The 19,381-nt window shown below is 40.5% G+C and overlaps 3 protein-coding genes across 3 annotated transcripts; all 3 read left to right on the top strand.

The window, feature by feature from the left end:
• The first annotated feature begins 1,989 nt into the window (after positions 1 to 1,989).
• On the top strand, positions 1,990 to 3,546 carry LOC115812305 (aquaporin-1-like). The gene is made up of 4 exons (XM_030774788.1): positions 1,990 to 2,355; positions 2,715 to 2,876; positions 3,031 to 3,111; positions 3,355 to 3,546. The coding sequence occupies exons 1-4, from the start codon at positions 1,990 to 1,992 to the stop codon at positions 3,544 to 3,546; spliced, it is 801 nt and encodes a 266-aa protein (XP_030630648.1).
• Positions 3,547 to 4,208: 662 nt separating this feature from the next.
• Positions 4,209 to 5,977, top strand: aqp1a.2 (aquaporin 1a (Colton blood group), tandem duplicate 2). Its single transcript, XM_030774787.1, has 4 exons — positions 4,209 to 4,565; positions 4,804 to 4,968; positions 5,355 to 5,435; positions 5,783 to 5,977. Exons 1-4 carry the CDS (start codon positions 4,209 to 4,211, stop codon positions 5,975 to 5,977), a joined length of 798 nt encoding a protein of 265 aa, XP_030630647.1.
• Positions 5,978 to 10,510: 4,533 nt separating this feature from the next.
• On the top strand, positions 10,511 to 19,264 carry thoc1 (THO complex 1). The gene is made up of 21 exons (XM_030775371.1): positions 10,511 to 10,567; positions 11,113 to 11,186; positions 11,552 to 11,612; positions 11,974 to 12,043; positions 12,495 to 12,613; positions 12,746 to 12,794; positions 12,970 to 13,065; positions 13,279 to 13,361; positions 13,460 to 13,533; positions 13,768 to 13,876; positions 14,065 to 14,199; positions 15,040 to 15,140; positions 15,663 to 15,729; positions 15,888 to 15,938; positions 16,120 to 16,190; positions 16,352 to 16,447; positions 16,735 to 16,800; positions 16,886 to 16,969; positions 17,484 to 17,631; positions 18,067 to 18,151; positions 18,895 to 19,264. The coding sequence occupies exons 1-21, from the start codon at positions 10,520 to 10,522 to the stop codon at positions 19,176 to 19,178; spliced, it is 1,971 nt and encodes a 656-aa protein (XP_030631231.1). The 5' UTR covers positions 10,511 to 10,519; the 3' UTR covers positions 19,179 to 19,264.
• Positions 19,265 to 19,381: the final 117 nt, after the last annotated feature.

The raw sequence follows: 19,381 nt of genomic DNA, 5'->3' as shown, positions 1-19,381 counted from the left end.
GAACCCAAATTTCTACTCTAAAAAAAATAATAAACTTGAGAAAAACCATCCTAAACTGCAGCTTTCCTGCATACCGCAAATATACGTTCAACACTGGCGGCACAGTGTTTGTTTTTTAATGCCCTGAATAGTAGACACAAGTAATAGTGTTTCTGTCCATAGAAACAGCCTGAGATTCCCTCACCTGTCTGAGTTTACTTCACAGCCACACAGTGCCAAAACTAACTGACACTTTCACCCTCTGCAAACAGTTACTCACACTCTCACCAGCCTCACTTCACACACAGTGTCACCCAGTTCAAATATTACCACACTGTCATGCAGTGCGACAAGTTCTTTATCGATCAATATTCTTCACATGACCTCAGTAAGAAGAACATTTTTAAGGTTTAATCATTACGATGAAGGTTTAATCAATGTGACAAAAGAATCACATGGTAGAGATGACTTAAATATATTCACGTCTCATTCAAAGCATTGGCTGATACAGGGAAAACAACCAATGACACCGCCAAAGCAAAGCAATTAAAATTAAGAATAATTATAATAAAAAAAAAACTTCCCTGGCTTTATATGGTACCTGCTGTACCTTAAAGAGATCTGTAAAACAACTACAAAGTTTACAGATCACCTCATAGACACACACACACCCAAAACAACCGCTTCATTATACAAGTGACAGGGGAGAGTTTAATAGAATCCACAGTAATGTGATGGCAAAGTACACATTTTATATTTACCAATTAAATGTAACCACTGTGCAGCAGATAAAGAGATACAGTGCATGACTTTGTGGTTTATTGCAAGTCAAATCAGAGACTGTGACATTTAAAAAAAAAGTGCTTAGCAATTCTCATCTCGCAACCCCTGCCCTCACTTCATACATTAATTTTTTTTTTTTCCCAGTCTTGTCATTATGAACGGCTTGATCATAACTTTAGAAATTATTTGCTTTTCTGTTGTATTTGTACACAGATTTAGTTTACAGATATTTCAATTTATAGACATTTCCCCTTTATTAAATTGACACTGGTGAAATGTATGGTGCAGGACCTTCTCAGAGGAAATAAATCAGTACATGACATTTTAAGGAAGGGAATCGAATGCACCTGATTACGGTACTCGTTATAAGAATGACCTGGCTTCTGTTATGTTCTGTGACACACACATTACGCACATTGTGACCTTAGGTGGAGGACAGGTCATGTATTTTTATCACATGAAAACTCCTTTTTCCCAAGGGCAGACAAACACATTTCCAGTGTTGCTTTTCCACCGGGGAAACAGGTGTCAGGCTGGCCTGAGCCAATCACACTTGATTGGCCAATTCCTCTCACTTTTGTTTGTCGTTCACAAACTCTTGAGCTATGAGGTGCTGGCTGATTGCTTCGGATCAAAACAAGCAATTAGAGAATTTCCTTCACAGACAGAAGCTTAAGAGAACACAAGCATTAAAAAAGAAAAGCTAAAGGCAACACTAACCACACTAAGCTGTCATTGTCAGAGCCCTTTTAAAATAGCCACTCATGTCATTTCCCATAGCTTTACTGAAGCAGCCATGAGAACACACAAAGGGAGCTACCCCTACACTCTCCTCTAAATTGTATGTACAAGCCACAAAACACAAAACAACACCGAAGCTTGTCTGTCCAACAATGTCATCTAATTACCTGTATTCTTAGTGTATATTTGAATTCTGTGTTCTTGGTACAAGCGTTGCAAACATAAAAAGAGGGAATATTTTATATCAGTTACTGAAAAAAATGATAGATAATTAAGGCATCTCTTTCACTCGTTTGGTACTCAGACTGAACACTTAATAACTCACACCTGATTTCACTGTGGACTTAACGGTAGCTGGTGCAGCTGAATTTTACATAGCGGTCTGGGAAGTGTGTCCCTCGCAGTCTCTGCACAGTGTGTTTGATTAGTTTATTTGTCTTTTGTGTCAGTTCTTAACTTGCCATTGTTGTGCATGAGCGAAAAATCATGGCAAGAGAGCTGAAGACTTGGGCATTTTGGAGAGCTGTCACGGCAGAGCTAGTTGGCATGATCATATTCATTTTCATAGGCATTTTGTCCGCAATTGGGAACAAGAACAACAGCAACCCAGACCAAGAAGTGAAGGTGGCTTTGGCCTTTGGATTGGCCATTGCTACTTTGGCACAGGCTTTGGGTCACATCAGCGGTGCCCATCTGAACCCGGCTGTTACCCTGGGCATGCTGGTCAGCTGCCAGATCAGTGTCTGCAGAGCAGTGTGGTATATCTTGGCCCAGTTGTTAGGAGCGGTCCTAGCCAGCAGCATTGCGTTAGGAGTAAGGCCGAAAACCATTGACTCCCTTGGGGTGAACAAGGTAAGAGGATTTATTTTGCATTTGGAAAAGGTAGGCACTGGAAAGCTGGGATGCCTGCCCTGCTTCAGACTGATGCCTGTGCTGTCCAAGGCTGTCCCTGTACTAGAGTCAGAACACATCGGTGACATGAAGTATACATATCTGTTGTTTCACGGATGTGCACTAAAGTCACACACACACACCCTCTTTTCTATAGTGCAACTGAAACATTTTAAACATTGAGTTCATGCAAGGGGAAAAAATATTGGTGGCTGGGTGTTACTTCATATAGGCCATGTCGGAAAGAAATTAAGTCATATTTCACCATGTTTTTGTTTTGAGTAGCCTCATCCTTTCAATGTGTCTCTCTCCGTTAATAGCTGAACGGAGTCAATCCAGCTCAAGCATTTGGCATAGAATTTCTCCTGACCCTCCAGCTTGTGCTGTGCGTCATTGCGACCACAGATAAAAGGCGTGGTGATGCCACTCGTGCAGCGCCCTTGGCCATTGGGCTCTCCGTGGGCTTGGCACATTTAGCAGGTGTAAGTGAATTTAGTCCTGGATCTCTAACAGCTTGGTCCTAGAGGGTTCAAGAATGATCTTTACAGTCATTTCTATAAGGATCAGGAGATACATATTGTAATCTGAAGAACACAAATCTAACGGTCTTCATTTCTGCATGAACAACTCCTACAGATCAGCTACACAGGCTGTGGAATCAACCCGGCACGATCATTTGGACCAGCTGTGGTCTTGCAAGTCTTTGAAAACCACTGGGTAAGATGACCTTCATGCTGAAGTGAGACTTCCATAGGACAATGACACAATAGCCCATACCAAGCAATGGGAGCTTCCTCTGCTCATCTGCTGTTGTTGGTGCTAGTTAGCAGTCCTGTTTTGCTGTGGGTGACTGGGGATGAGTGTCTGTATGTCTGTGTGTGCCCCAGTTTCTCTGGCCAATATCTAAATCTCCACTGGAGCTGACTGATCCGATTGTAATGTCATGATCCTGTCAATCAGGTGTACTGGGCGGGGCCTCTGTGTGGCGGAGTAACTGCTGCTTTGATCCATGACTTCATCCTGTCCCCAACATGGGGTGACCTCTCATTATCACAGAGACTCAAGGTCTTATGCTGTGGCACAGAGGTCACGGATGCAGAAACTGAACCTCTCTTGGGTGAGGCTGAAGGTGCTGGGTGGGGAAAACAGTGACGCTACATCAGAGATTACTGGGGTAATTCTCTAGTGTCTTGGAACAGTACATTCTACTGTAATTGAGTTTGGCTTGAGAGAATCAATAAAGTAATGACCATGTTTTGTCAGATCATACGGGTTTGTTTTTTTTGGGGTTTTTTTCATCTTTTAGGTGATTAAGTCCTCATTTTTGGTTTTGGAATCGTTACTTGGCTCTGTAAGAGACTTATCAATTTTAAAATATTCTTTGATGTCTTTAATGTTCTTAGGCTCAATGTATAATCCTTCAAGTCATAAGCTTTTATATTAGGAGGCTATTAAAAAGACTGTTGTTGCTGACAAGGTTTCTGTTAACAGATTTCCATCCCAACTGAATTGAAGGGGAAAGATCAACCTTACTAACATGGGCCTGTTTTGACATTTGCCTCATGATCACATTGCACCTAATACCTAGACAAGAGCCACAATATACCCAAACATGTGAAATTCTCTTGCAATCTGACCATAAGTCCCTTGTACTATAGCACACACAAGCACACGTTGTAGTCTTATTTTTTTTGGGGGGGGGGCGGTCTGGTGTTGGTGCTAAAATGAACTTCCTGTTAGTTGCCCAAGTCTTTTTAAGTGGTTGCTTAGGCAGCGTTTCTCTAGTAGCACAGTGAGAAACAGCAAAACTCAGAATGGCTACGGAGTTGAAGAGTGGATCCTTGTGGCGGGCTGTCCTTGCTGAACTGGTTGGGATGATCCTCTTCATCTTCATTGGCATCGCATCGGCAATCGGGAACCCCAGCGGAGAACCAGACCAAGAGGTGAAGGTGGCTTTGGCCTTTGGTTTGGCCATCGCCACCTTGGCTCAGACTTTGGGCCACATCAGCGGTGCCCACCTGAACCCGGCTGTTACCCTGGGTCTTCTGGTGAGCTGCCAGATCAGTTTCCTCAAGGCAGCCCTGTATGTTGTTGTCCAGATGCTGGGAGCGGTGATCGCCAGCGGCATCATGTACAAAATCAGACCTGAATCCTCGTTGGGACTCAATACGGTGAGTTACTTTAACTACAGTGACTGGTCATCACCATGGGTTTGAATTTTAAATGCGCAAACACAGAAGAGGATCACTTTAAAGATTCATTTATAAGTCTTACTGTGCAATTCACAAAACTAACACTTCCTTCCTAATGTGGATTTTGAGGCTTTTCTTTCTAATGAAACTTGGCTAAATCAACATAACTAGTACATTTGACAGCTGAAGAACTCTGCCCCACTCCACTCTTTTTCAGCTTGCTGAAGATATTACTACAGCTAAAGGCTTTGGCATTGAGTTCCTAGCGACCTTTCAGCTGGTGTTGTGTGTCTTAGCCACGACAGATAAAAGACGGACCGATGTCACAGGTTCTGCGCCGCTAGCTATTGGCCTCTCCGTGGGGCTAGGACATCTCGCTGCGGTAACCTCACCAGAATCTACAGTATTACAAAGTCCTATATAGCTGGCATAAAAATGCATGAAAACACAGCTTGCTCTAAAAAAAAAAAAAATGGACCATGGGGGGGACCACAGCACTTTATGTACTTCTTTATTTGAAAGATGTTTCAGTAGTTTTAACATCAGCTGGGTACTGTATAAATGTTTGAACATGATGATTATCACCTGATCTGTGCCAATTACATGATGTTTATGCAATGTGAATGAAGAGGATTTCAACTGAAATGACGCTAAATAAGTGTCGGAGTTGCTTGAATGTAAAAGATCGTTTGTGTGAAGTAAATGAGGGATAATTCAGTTAGGGTTCTAGGAGTGTTTTGAATGTGATGTGCTGACCTCTTTTCACAGATCAGTTACACCGGCTGTGGCATCAATCCAGCCCGCTCTTTTGGTCCCGCTGTCATTATGAAGATGTTTAAAAATCACTGGGTAAGCTCTTCTGACCACCTTGGGTCAATGTGGGTGTGAATCCCGTTTAACACATTTTCACAAGCTCTTCTGCTGAACTGAGGCTTTTCCAAACAGCTCAACTATACTTTTAATTTACTGTTGCTTTTATGTACTGTTGCTTTGATTTGGCTGCATGCCCTACAAAAATGTTATGTATATTACAACTACAGGATAACAATAAGTAGACAGAGCAATCAGCTATTCGGTTGTGCAGTTTTCAGACACTCATCTACCATTTATTCTTGTCCATTATAGCATGTAGTATTACATTTTCACTGCTGTGATATCATTCATTTTTGTTAAATCGTCCTAATTTTTTAACACAGGTTTACTGGGTGGGTCCATTGTGTGGAGGTGTGGTTGCTGCTTTATTGTATGACTTCCTCCTCTATCCTAAAAAAGAGGACTACAAGAAGCGAATGGACGTTCTCAAAGGCGGATCAGAATCACAGGACACCTTAGAGCAGTCTGGGTTGATAGAAGGTTCTAGTTCAAGTTCTAGTCAATGGCCAAGACGCTAATGTTACAAAAAAAAAAATCTTTAAAATGCGTCTGGAAAACATTAGCCACCCATACATGTGGCATGATGTGCCCATCTGTGTCCCTTAAGTGTTAAGCCAACCATTTTTTTTGTTTTAATAAAATACTCCAAATTAAATTTTGTAGAGAGCTATATATGTCTTTCCAGTGGTATCATTTAGTATGTCAGCAACAACCTCTGATATTTTTTGGCAAAATGCTGGGGGTTATTTTAAGGGGTTTTTTTCTTGTAAGATGTGACTGTTATGGATCCTGCCCAAAGGTGAGAGGACAGTTCTGATTCAACACAATGTAACTGATGGCCCTCCACTTTGCATTGTTCAGGGCAAAAAGGAAAAAAATCAGCAATGGTAATTCACACAGATTGTTTAAGCTGTTCGCTTGTCCTAAAACAAGCAGCTCCAACGGACAGCTACAAAGTCTCAGAAATATGGTGGCACAGCTCTGAACTCCTTTACACACCAAGGGGCTATTCCAGAAAGTGGGTTTAGTGAAAACTCACAGTAAGTAGTAAGCCTAATAGAAGAGCCCTGTGGCTTTGTTTTGCTATTAGGAGGTTTACTACTCAAAAGCCTATGACTTCATTCTCTTAGCAAAACAAAGCCACAGGGCTCTTCTATTAGGTTTACCACTTGCTCTGAGTTAACTAACTTTTCACTGAACCCAATTTCTGGAATCCCCCCAGTTGTTTTGTGGTGGGTTTTTTCAAAACATATTTTGTTAAACATTTTACTACTATATTTCACAATTGTCCACTGACTGTGATCCTTGCTATAAATGTCCATTTACAGATATTTCCAAGTCAAATAAAAACCATATCTTGTGTTGTGTCTCAACTGTTTTGAACACGGTCGCATTATCCATGTCATCAGCAGCTTTAAGCAGGCACTTTTACATCACATTCAACTCTAACCTTTCATTCCACTCCATTCAAAGCTGCTCACTCCTTTTCAAACTCCCTAATGCTCACTGCATGACGCTCAAGTAGCAGGAGGTTAATGGCTGGATTGGAGGAAGTAACTTTACACGTTGCTGTACTCTACACATTTATGAAATTATTAGCCAAAGATAGAAAGGGTGGAGTTTGTTTCCTGTCAGACATGGTCAGAAGGCACCGCATACTTGGATTCTCTCACGTAGCTGTACGTTGACGTTAATGAGCCTCCCCGCACCCATACTTATGCTGAAGTAATGACAATATGGTATGGCGAAGGAAGTCAACATCAGCCAATCGCTACACGTTTGGAGGGAAGCGCACGCAGTGCCATGTGTACCATATGTTGGCTTAACCTGCCGCAAAGGAAATGTTTTGAGAACAGTTCTATCCGTCCATTTAATTTTATGTATAATTATACTTCGGTGGGAGGTGATGGCCATAAACATCTGACCTCCACAAGGTTTATTTGAGTATAACTCCAGGGGAGCAGCATGTCAAGGTGTTGAGAAACATCCCATTGTGTGTTCCGTTCATTTTATGTGGGTCTGTTCAAAGTTTTCTCTTGTCAAAATTCTCTTCTTTCTTCTGTCTCTCTCCATTTAAAACTCTTTTTCATATTGTACCATTCTGTGGTCCCGTTTTTACCAGGTGTCAATGATCTTCAAGCAAAATTAAATGAATCAAAGACCATCTAAATTGTGTTTTAAGGTGAAAATACATTATTGTGAAAGTGAAAAACAATCCTTTAAGCAAGTTAGGTAAGATTTTAACTTAACCTGATACTTCTATTCATCTAAACATGCAATTCATATTTCATATTTATTCATATTTCAACATGCAAAATTTGTAGCCCACCAAATTTACACACTTTCAGTATTTCAGTTACACTGGCAGTTTTTAGATAGCTGAATCTTTATGCAACGTCTAGCAGCATCTGGTTAGCTTAGCATTTTAATTCTTTTTATTTGTTGGTTATGCTAGTGTTGAAAAAACATAATGAAATGTTTAGAAAGTATCTGACTTGAAGTCACAAATCACAAAAAACAATAAAAAATGGTAAATTGCGATTCATTATTATATGATTTTACATGAGCAGATATTTCTACTGATCTCAGATCAGCAGCTGAAATTTACATATAAATTTCCAAATTATTAATAAACCAAAATATCGTGAACTTCCTTTGACACTCCTCCCACTTTCCCAGCCCAATTTACATATTTTAACTTTTTGTCAATCCTGACAGACATGTATAAATGGCTTTGAACAGTGAATGTGTTGTAAAGGTCATGTCAGTGAGGGAGGAGATGTAGAGGGGAGCCCCCACACACATTCCCTCTGGTGACTGATGACTCTGGTCTCTTATCTATTCACCCAGCCAGACTTCAGAGCCCCACTCCCAGTCTGCTATACATCGCTTCCTGGAGCGAGGGAGGGAGGGATGGGGGTTAGAAAGTCACGGCAGTGTCAAGAACAGGCTCTAGCTCTTAGAACAGGAGGGCGCTGTTCGCAGTTACAGAAAACCAGAAACCAACAAACTCCACTCTTTAAGAAAGACAGGCCATAAACTAAAAAAAACCCCAAAAACCCACACTTGAGAATGCTGAGTAATCTCTTCGGGAACCTGACAGTTTGGATCTCATGGGGGGGGGGGGGGTGTCTGTGTTTGACCGTCCCAATGCTTCACAAGACAAGATTCACACCTCAGAGCCACATTTTGGCGGCCAACAGCAACCCAACACCGAAATGTCACTCATCAGTTTTCTTTCACCAAGCTGACAAAGCACAAATGCATAGTGAGAAGTTCTTGAGACATCAGAACTAACCAGCAGCTGTCTTGTTTGAAGCCAGCATTGATCAACGCAAACAATAGCTAGATATGTATACCAAACTGAAGGGGTTACTGCTACCAAAATCACAACCAAACATGATAACTTTAATGGTGTCATCTCACAGCCAGTAGTAATAATCACTGACATCCATAATTATATAGGAATACAGCACATAATATATCTTACAGGCACAGCACAATATTGTATGTGTTTACTACACTTACATATATGTGTAACTTATCTGGGTATGAACACTGGAACCAAACATAGAAAAGTAGCCGAATAAACTCCTGAGACATACAAAAATGGATTGTTTTTTGTGAGTCACAGTCATTTGTTCTGCTCCTCACTCTAGGGCTTTGGCTTGTAGTCTGCCCCCGATTTATAGGCTTTTTTATAGCCTGAAGCATGTTCACTGGAGGTCTCAGGATTGAGACTCTGTAGTGCTGTTTTGTGTACATCTTTTAAAAAGTTCCAGAAATTTTCTGACATTCATGTCACCTATCCTTCTCTCGCTCTCCCTCTCTTTCTCTCTCTCTCTCCACAGACACACCCTATGAGCACTGACTTGTATCAAGAATGTCTTCCTCTCTGTTGCCGTTGTGAGGGCCTACAGGAGGCATGGGAGCAGGATTCAGAATGTCTGTGTTATACAGATTAAAGGCCCAATGGGAAAAGTTTTAATTTCTTATTAGTCCTGATAAGACTGATGGGGGTTTAATGTATTTGTCAGGATACCGATGAGGAGGGTTTCGACAGAAATTATAATTCCAAACACAACTGATAGAATTGGGGGAAAGGAAGTAATTGAGAAAACACAGTTTAAGATAGGCATTCGGTATAGTGTACCTGATGCTGGCCTGATAATCCAAGATCATTTCCTCTGTGACCCCCCCCCCCCCCCCCCCCCCCCCCCCCCCAAAAAAACCCTAAAACAAAAAACAAAAAAAACAAAAACAAATGAAAACAAAACTTAATGAAAACTCCTAGATACAATAAAAAGGGGTTATAACTGTGCCCCTCTTGGCATGGAAAGCTGACCTCCAACACGTGTGCCAGCCTTTCGAATGCATTTAACAGACAACAGGCAAGTTTCCAGAGGGCAGATTTCCTCCTGGAGCGCTTCATTTCACAGGGATTTTGTTGCAATCTCAGTCTAATATTAATCAAATATTCAGATGTTACTTGATAGACTGAAATATGTGCATTAGTGCTACACTGGAGCAACAGGATGCATTTTACGTGGCCTAATGAGGCCTGTCCATCCCTGCTTAACGGAGCCTAAATCCTGCGTTCAGAAGGTGTTTGCTTCCATCTACAGGACATAATTGGGATTGTCGACAACATCACTCACAAGCCACGGTCTGTGGGACTCTCCACTCACCACCTAGCCTAGCGACTCATTTTAGCCAAGCCACTATGCTCGTTTTACCTGTGTTTAAATTTATACAGAGAAAATCAGCATTTATAGGTGGGAATGTGATAAATTGCTCGTGTGGTTATACAATTGCTTTAACTTGCTCAAACGTAAGACAAAATATGAGGAATGAGCACACTGTTTATATCGTTCTTATAAGCACGATATGAAATGAACACCGCTGTTGAGTGACTACTCAGTCAAAACACATCCTTTGCTTTTTGAAGAAAATATACTGTTGTTCATCAGCTTCAGTCAGCTCGGTGTTTTGTGCCTCCATTTGCCCCGGAAGTACATCGCAGATTTGAGTTTGACTGGTACGAGCGAGAGCAAGGAATAATGTCTCCGTCCATGTTCAACTTCATCGAAGCTAGAGATAAATTCACGGTAAATCCAAGCTTTTAATATTATGCTCTGGAACAGGCATTCCAGACGTCCGTCATTGTTTATCACACTGGATATGCTTTCTTATGACGAGGATGAGGAATTGGTTCGGCGTAGAGCACAAACAGCATAAGTAGCTAGCTGGTTAGCTAATTGTAAAGGAAAGTGAGCCGGGAGCTAAAGTTCTCTTTTTTTACTTTGAAATTATACCAATGTGGTTTTGTTGCATGATCTAGAATGCGCAAAGCGTATCTCGTGTAAACGTGGGTAGCCCGAACAGATGCTGCATTAAACTCTGTTTGACAATCTGACGCTGTTATAGTTTGTCTCTCCGTTGGAACTCAAATTCCGAATCTGAGCGGTTTTGAATCCTGATTCAGATTGGCCTTTCTTGCTCGAAATTTGTTGTTGGAGGTTGTTGAAAGCTTCCAGTAATGCTGTGAACCTCAGCTTCACACTGACATGTTGAAGTGAGTAGTCGAAGTATGGCAGTCGGTGGAACGCAGCCTTGTGTTCATGTCTGGTCTCTTTATTTTTTCTCCTCACAGGCTGCTACTAGAACAGCGTTGGACATCAAAACTTGTAAACCTCTGATAAATGCATTTAATCATCTACCCGGAAAGTACGTGTGGATGTTTCGTGCTGTTTAGCTTAATGCAGGCCTCCATAATATTTAAAAAAACTCACATTAAAGTGCTAAATGGTCTCAAGCATGAGTTGTGTTTGGTGTCACTGACTTGTTTTGGTACTCATAAGTTTGTTCACACAATTTTAGCACTGACTTTTATTCCATCTAAAACAGCACCAGTGGAAGTAAAGCATTGCCCAGTGTAAACTAGTTCACTGGTCCAGAGAGACATCATGGATAGGGAGTTTGCTAATGTACACTTTAAGAACAGTTGACAGCTTTAGGAACTCTGAATACATTTCAGGTTTTGCTCTTTGGTTTGAAGCTTGGTGTCAAACTAACATTGTGTTTCCCCACAGTGAGACAGAGAAGAAAACCACTCTTGACCAAGCCTTGCGAGGAGTCCTTGAAGAGCAGATAGTGAGTTGATACTTGTCTTTGTTTACAACACTTAAGCAAAACAACACAACACAAATGTGCTTCGCTCAAACCCCTAACTTAATTTTACGTTCTGTTCTAATTGCTAATGAACTTTAATTTTCCCTTAGCTACATGCTTTAGAATCACAGTTATTGAGATTTATGTGTCATTCATAAGGGAGTTCCAGCTACTCTTGAGCAACAGACCAGAGCTGTTTAATTTCTAAAAATTATGTCAGTTTCCCTATCACTTTAAACAGTGTAATGTTACTGCTTAAATGTGAATGTATTTGTATAGGTCAGTTATAGGGAGTCCCAATCATTCTCTGTGGATGTTAATTGGTTGATTTTTGATTTCACAGGTCACACAGAAGGCCAGCTGTGATGACTTCCTGTCTCTTATTTATATCAGTATAGATGGAGTCACGGAAGGTATGTCCTTCACGCTGGACTAGTCTTCAGATGGGTTCTCGTTGATTAGATGTGACATTTAGAAAGGCTATTATACTAGTGTCACATCCAGTCAGCCCACTGCCTCAGAGTCCAGAGGTTCATCTTTTAACTTGGTTTCATGACTCAAATCTGCTTTGATCAATATGACAAAGTTAGTGTTTGACACTCTTTTAGAATTTGTCTCTTTTAGAATCTTGACTTTCAGCTGAAGGCAAGATCACGTTCTAAAAGGACAGTCATCCACGTGAACATACGGTTGTGATTTGTATAAATTATCCAGGGTAATCTGAACCAGCCCCAGATAGTTTTCAGATCAGTAGTCTCCAACCACTCATTTGTAATGGTACTTTTGGAATAGTTTCAATTAATTTCAAATGATATTTTGGTGTTTTAACGGAGACAGTTGTGACCTTATGTCTGTCAAACACAGGCATCTGTTCGGCGACCACGCCTTTCCTGTTACTGGGGGATGTTCTCGACTGCCTCCCTCTGGACCAGTGTGACAAAATATTCTCATTTGTCGAGGAAAATGTCTCCACATGGAAGTCGGTAGGTCTGAAGAAACTTCCTCCTTTTTTTGGAACTGGAACTGTCTATTATCAAAAATGTTGGCATTAGCACCTCAAAAAACTGTAATTTGGTATTCGTAAGGTAAAATGTTTTTGTTTTTCACATCCTCAGAATACCTTTTACTCAGCGGGGAAAAACTACCTGTTAAGGATGTGTAATGGTAAGGTCATCATTCATGATCTGTGTTATTCGCAGTCACATTCGGCTGATCCTGTTCCTGTGTTTGGGCTAATTTGCCTCAGCTAGTTACAGTAATTGTGAATCGTTTGGATTGTGATTCTCTGTACAGTTTCTCTTTCTTTACATTTGATTAATATGCCATCATGTTTTCACAGATCTACTGAGGAGACTGTCCAAGTCCCAGAATACTGTCTTCTGTGGACGCATTCAGCTTTTCCTCGCCCGTCTCTTTCCGCTCTCTGAGAAATCAGGTGACTTTTCGTTTTTGTTTGTTTGTTTTATGAATGTAAACCACTGTATGTTGTATTGTAGAATAGTACTAATTCCTTTGTGTGTCCTGACCTTTAAACATATGTGAAACAAAGTCTAACAGATTTGTTCTCGTGAGTCCACGTGAAGTCTTCTTCACAGGCAAAAAAAAAAAAAAAAAAAACTAAGCTTTTTCTTCCTCACTGAACACATAGGCCTGAACCTACAAAGTCAGTTTAACCTGGACAACATCACAGTGTTTAACAAAAATGAGCAGGAGAGCACTCTTGGTCAGCGGGTAAGAGATGCACACACACACACAGAGTTCACCTTCTTTGTAATATATTGATAAGTGAGCTTGAAAAAACACTGTCTCATGATGTTTTTTCCCTGTAGCACACAGAAGTGAAGGAGGATGGAATGGAGGTGGAAGAGGGAGAGATGGGGGATGAGGATGAGCCTGCTCCATGGTGAGAGACAGCCATTTATCTTCATCAGGGGCTCTACAGTTTTCCCTAAAATTCCAATGAATATCCATCATCTCACATATGTTTTGTATCAGTACTTTTCTGTGTTGAAGACATTGAAATAATGTTTAGTATGTGTTTTCGTTGTAAATCATGTAGAGGTTGAACATGTCTGTGGAGTGAATCTTGTGCTGTTAGAACGAGTCATATAAATGTTTACACTGACTTGTTTTTCAGCTCCATTCCCATCGATTACAACCTCTACAGAAAGTTCTGGACTCTCCAAGACTACTTCAGAAATCCTGTGCAATGCTATGACAAATTCTCATGGATGACTTTTGTCAAGGTGACCTCACGCACCAGCTCTCCACCTTCTAATTAAAATGCTGATTAGAGTAGATTAAAAAAGCAAAGATAAAGAGACAGAGGGAGATTTTCATTAACAATTAGGTCAAATGTGTTTCTCATACACAGACACATGTTAAGCATTTTATTGTTACCCATCTCACTTGGCTTGTCTGTCCTGTGTTTCAGTACTCTGACGAGACTCTGGCTGTTTTCAAAAGCTACAAACTGGACGACATGCAGGCCTCCAAAAGGAAACTGGAGGAACTGAGGACGGCCGGGGGTGAACACGTTTACTTCGCCAAGTTCCTCACGAGCGAGAAGGTAAGTGTTTCACTGCAGTTTTGCTGATCTGTCGCTCTACATTAGGGCTGAATAAGAACTCCACTGTAGTCCACTGTAAATCAGAATAAAAAAATAGTCTTGTCAGATACTCTTTATACCTCAAAGGGTACATGTCTAGTCTTTCTGTTGAGGAAAAACTGGTATATTTCACTAGTTATGACAGGTCAGAAATGTATGTGTTGAAACTGACTACACTGGTTGATAAATTTATCAGTCTTATTCTTCTCTGTGGTGACATGATCTTAGATGACTTTATGGTGGCCTTGTACAGAAGATGAAAGAGAGGAATTCTGAAAAACGGCAGTAATTTGTGAATCAATGCCATGTTCCTGTTCCAGATGGATGATACATATCAGATTATGATTTATCTGTAAATGAAGAATTTATCCAGTATTCAGTAGCATGACCTGCGAGGAAAAACGCAGGGTTGCCTTGTGAATCTGTGCGGTACACATGGCTGTGTAAACTGTCGCAGGCTAGCTGGCTTTTCTGGTTTCACTCTGTGGGAGATGTTTTTTAAACTTGTGAGAGTGATGATCATTACATCACTGCATAATCCTCTCAGTGGTTTGAGAAAATGACAAATTTATGTCATGTTTGTCAGTGACACCTGTATTAAACAAACACAGCGCTAACAAGCGTAGTCTGGCCAGTGGAGTCGGCATGGGATGCTTTTTAAGGGAGATTTGCTTCTTTTTAGGGACATTTGCACCCTAAGACATGAGTGTGTGATTATAGAGCATTATTACCCAGGACCCAGAGGGTCGAGCATGTCTTTTACGTGTGAAAAGTACTGACGTGAATTTTGTTTCCATTCAGCTGATGGACCTTCAGCTGAGTGACAGTAATTTTCGCCGGCACATTCTTCTTCAGTACCTCATTCTCTTCCAGTACCTGAAGGGTCAGGTCAAGTTCAAAAGGTGAGTCAGACCAAATGGGACTCCTCAAGGGAATTTCAGCCCTTCACAAAGTTGTATGGAACTGCAGTATTTAAACGAATATCAGGAAAACACACTGAGGCATTATTTTAAAAATGTACAAATACATGAATGAATAGTCTATGAGATCCACGAGTTCGTCTTAAGATTAATGTAGGACCAGTAGATTTAGTGAGAATGTTAAAACAAAATGCTGCTATGTCACCCAAGAGTCATTTTAGTATTAAAAACAAAACTTTAATAGTATGTAGGTCAATTAAAAAGAACATGTTTCTCTGAGAGTGTGGCTAACTCTAGACAGGATAGTTACGTTATTTCATGAGTTTCATATATTAGCTGTTAGCTTGTTACCTGTTAGCGTGTTTATTAGCTGTTAGCCTGTTTATTAGCTGACAGGGCGTATGTTAGCTTTTGGAGTGTATATTGGCTGTTACTGTGTATATTGGCTGTTAGCATGGATGAAGTTGTCTGTTGGCACTTTCTGAATACACTTTCCTCTTCCAGCTCCAGCTGTGTTCTGAACGATGACCAGTCTTTGTGGATGGAAGATACCGCTAAACTCGTATATCAGGTTTGATGCTCTCAGAGTCAGCTTTGTTGGCTTTTATTCAGTTTTTATTTCTGTGGACGCTGTGGTGGCTTTGCTACATAAAGCAATTATGATATTACTCTACATAATAGCGTTTATGTTATATAACTCTAGTCTTGTTTCTCTCCCTCCCTCTGAAGCTCCTCAAAGAAACTCCGCCAGATGGTGACAAATTCGCTGCTATGGTTGAGGTAAGTCAGTTTGAATTGTTGTTATTTTGATGGTTCCCAACTGTTAACATATGAATGGAAAAGCAGAATGAAAAGCTCTTTTGTCATGCACTGAGAGGATTTTTAATTGTGAATATATTAAAGGCCCTTTGAGTCTTTATTTAATCTAATTACGAATACAATCAAAACCTACTTTTTATAGCATATCCTAAACACAGAAGAGAACTGGAACTCTTGGAAGAATGAGGGATGCCCAAGCTTTGTCAAAGAAAGGTGAGTCACACAAAAATATTTTTTAAATCACATTTCTACATCTGGTCTTCCACTTTATGTTTTATTTAACAGTATGGTTTCTGGTTAGGTCAAGTTTGACTTTTGGCTTCATTGAGAGCTCATGGAAAAAGGTTCTGAAAGTTTCTTGACCTCTCTCTCAGACCAGCAGAAGCCAAACCTGCTCGACCCGGCAGGAAAAGACCAGCTCCCGAGGATTTCCTTGGAAAGGGACCTGACTGCAAGATCTTTATGGGAAAGTAAGCAGAAACCTTGTCTGATCTTCTGGCTTTGCTGAAATCCTTCAAAGGCTTGTGTTCTTTGGCATATGTACACGCTGCCAAATATTCCTGGCAGAAATTGTGTATGTGTGTGTTTGTGGATCCAAACCCATTTGGCTACCTTTTGTATAGGAAGCATTTTGTTCCAGTCATTTAAATGTTGCATACTCCAAAGTTTTAAGCTTTTTTTTTTCTTTTGCTCCACGTAACTGGAGTATTTTTGTTTTGTGAGAGAATGAGAAAATCATTTTCCTCTTCTCTTACAGTGATGAACTGACGAGACTTTGGAATCTGAACCCAGACAACATGGAGGCCTGCAAATCTGACAGCAGGTAGAATTTTCATGATATCTTTTTCCACCTTTCCCAACACAGCTAATGTTTTTGTTTTACTTACTGCTTTTGTTCTTACACTAAGGGAGTTCATGCCCTCTCTGGAGGACTTTTTCGAAGAGGCCATCGAGCAGGCTGACCCAGCCAACATGGTGGAAGACCAATACAAGTATTTACCTCTTCATTTATCTCCTCTGGCTAAAACTGAAGGCCATGTTTATAGCAACACAACAGTGCAGTGTCAAGATAAAGCATCTATTAATCAGAAGTCTTTTTTTTCATGTACTGTGTTTGTTTTTTTCCAGGCACATTCAGATAACCATTGTAATTCTCAAACCATCATAGTAATTAAAAGTAATTAACTATTGTAATATAATTATAATTATAATTCCTTAGGGATTAATATTCATTCCTTCATTGATGTCAGAGCTTGGGTTGTTTTGATATCTTCTCAGTGGTTTTAGGCTGAGGAGCTGATCATGCTAATAAGCTGATCATGCTAAATGATCAGCTTATTAGAAAACTTTTTTTCTTTTCCACTCATTTGTTTATTTATTTTTAGCATTCTGACTTGAGATGTGGAATTTGACCCACAGCCTTCTGAAGAAGCTTTTACTGACGGACTGAGGACTCGTCCTTTGTCTGCTTTTTAATAAGAGTTTTTTGTCCGTTGCCCCACGTAGAGTTGTGCGGAACTCGAACTACGGCTGGCGAGCTTTGCGGCTGCTGTCCAGGAGGAGTCCCCACTTCTTTCAGCCCACCAATCAGCAGTTTAAGAGTCTGGCTGACTACCTGGAGAACATGGTCATCAAACTGGCCAAGGAGCTGCCGGTCAGTGGCTTTGTTCAGTACTGACCAAACACTATGTTTTTAAAACTACTGCTCTTCCAAAGGTCATTCAACACCAAAGCCCACATGACTCATTACTGTTTTTCATGACAGCACTGTAGTCTGTAAGATCCATATGATCATAGTCAGCATGCTGCAACTTCGTATGTTTGAACTACAATTTAAGAAAAATGAATTTAGATTTGGGGTTCTTAGATATCCAGAGGAACATATCAGAAAAGTGTTGGGTTATTTGTGCCCATTGATTGCCATTGAGTTTCTGCCAGTGGGTCTAGTATGTTTTAAGAGCCTTGTTTAACTGAACCATTTCCACCCTAATGGGATAATGTGTTGCAGAATTGCACTTTAAAGAGAACTGTTTTCAGTTCTTCTCAAAAATATCTCTGTGTAAATACACCTCTCGTCTTCCCCTCACAGAAAGACATCCCATCTGAGGAGATAAAGACAGGAGAGGAGGATGATGACGAAAATGGAGACAATCTGCTGAAAGAAAGCAATGACAGTGAGTGTGATGTGGAAATTTAACTTGTTTTTTAGGAAAGACCTTCATCTTGGCCAGTGAGAGCAACTGCTTCTCAGTATTTATAAAGCTTAATTATGCATGCAGGTCAACTGTCTTTTCAACTGTAATTTCCTGTTATTTTAGCATTACATATTCCATAGAGTCTGTTATTTTAGCATCATAGAGTCTGTTATTTTAGCATCACATTAATCGATAGAGCCTGTTATTTTAGCATCACATTAATCCATAGAGTCTGTTATTTTAGCATCACATTAATCCATAGAGTCTGTTATTTTAGCATCATAGAGCCTGTTATTTTAGCATCACATTAATCCATAGAGTCTGTTATTTTAGCATTACATTAATCCATAGAGTCTGTTATTTTAGCATCACGTTAATCTATATAGTCCGTTATTTTAGCATCACATTGGAGTCCATTATTTTAGCATCACATTGGAGTCTGTTATTTCAGCATCGTGTTAATCTATAGAGTCCATTATTTTAGCATCACATTGCCCTCCAGTTTCTTTTATTTAGTCCTACATTTCTGTTTGCTTACACAGCTCTGTATTGCTGTTGGTTCCACTCCACTGTTATTGCCGTTATTGACCCATTAGCTTCAGTTAAACACCTCCTGATGGAGTCATGGCTGATACCTTTGAGAGAGCTTAGAATCTGTGTGTCCAAGTCCAATTCACCAGAGGTCTCAGTCTGCATCTATGACTCTCTGTTGCTCTCACTAGGTCCTGGTATTCAGAACAAGCCGTTGACCAATGACCAGATGGATGAGATCGCGTCCAAGCTTGGTGCCCATTGGAAAACGCTGGCGGGGCAGTTAGAGATGAAGGCCGTGGACATGCGTGAGCTGGAAATGGACAGTGAGGACGACGAGGTGAGGGCCAAGATGCTCCTAGTGAGGTGGCAGGACAGGGAGGGTAACCAGGCAACCATGGAGAACCTCCTCACGGCCCTGAACGCAGCAAACCTGACCAACATCGCCGAGAGCCTCAGCGAAACACAGGACTGAAACAATTTTTTTCTCATTAAAATTTTTTAAGTGATATTCTGAGCTGTTCTTCCCATGTTTTTCAGTTGTTTCTTGTGAAATGTTTTGTATGTTGCACTAGGCATCAAGACCTTTAGGCATTCGCCATTTAGTATGGTGAATATTTCTTGAAATAAACTTCAGATGAAAGTAAATAAAGATTTAAGTGTTTCAGTTACGACCAA

Source organism: Chanos chanos, chromosome 5 (genome assembly GCF_902362185.1).
Source record: "Chanos chanos chromosome 5, fChaCha1.1, whole genome shotgun sequence".
Classification (NCBI taxonomy): Eukaryota; Metazoa; Chordata; class Actinopteri; order Gonorynchiformes; family Chanidae; genus Chanos; species Chanos chanos.
Note: the sequence above shows the minus strand (reverse complement) of the source record. Positions and strands in the feature narration are given on the sequence as shown.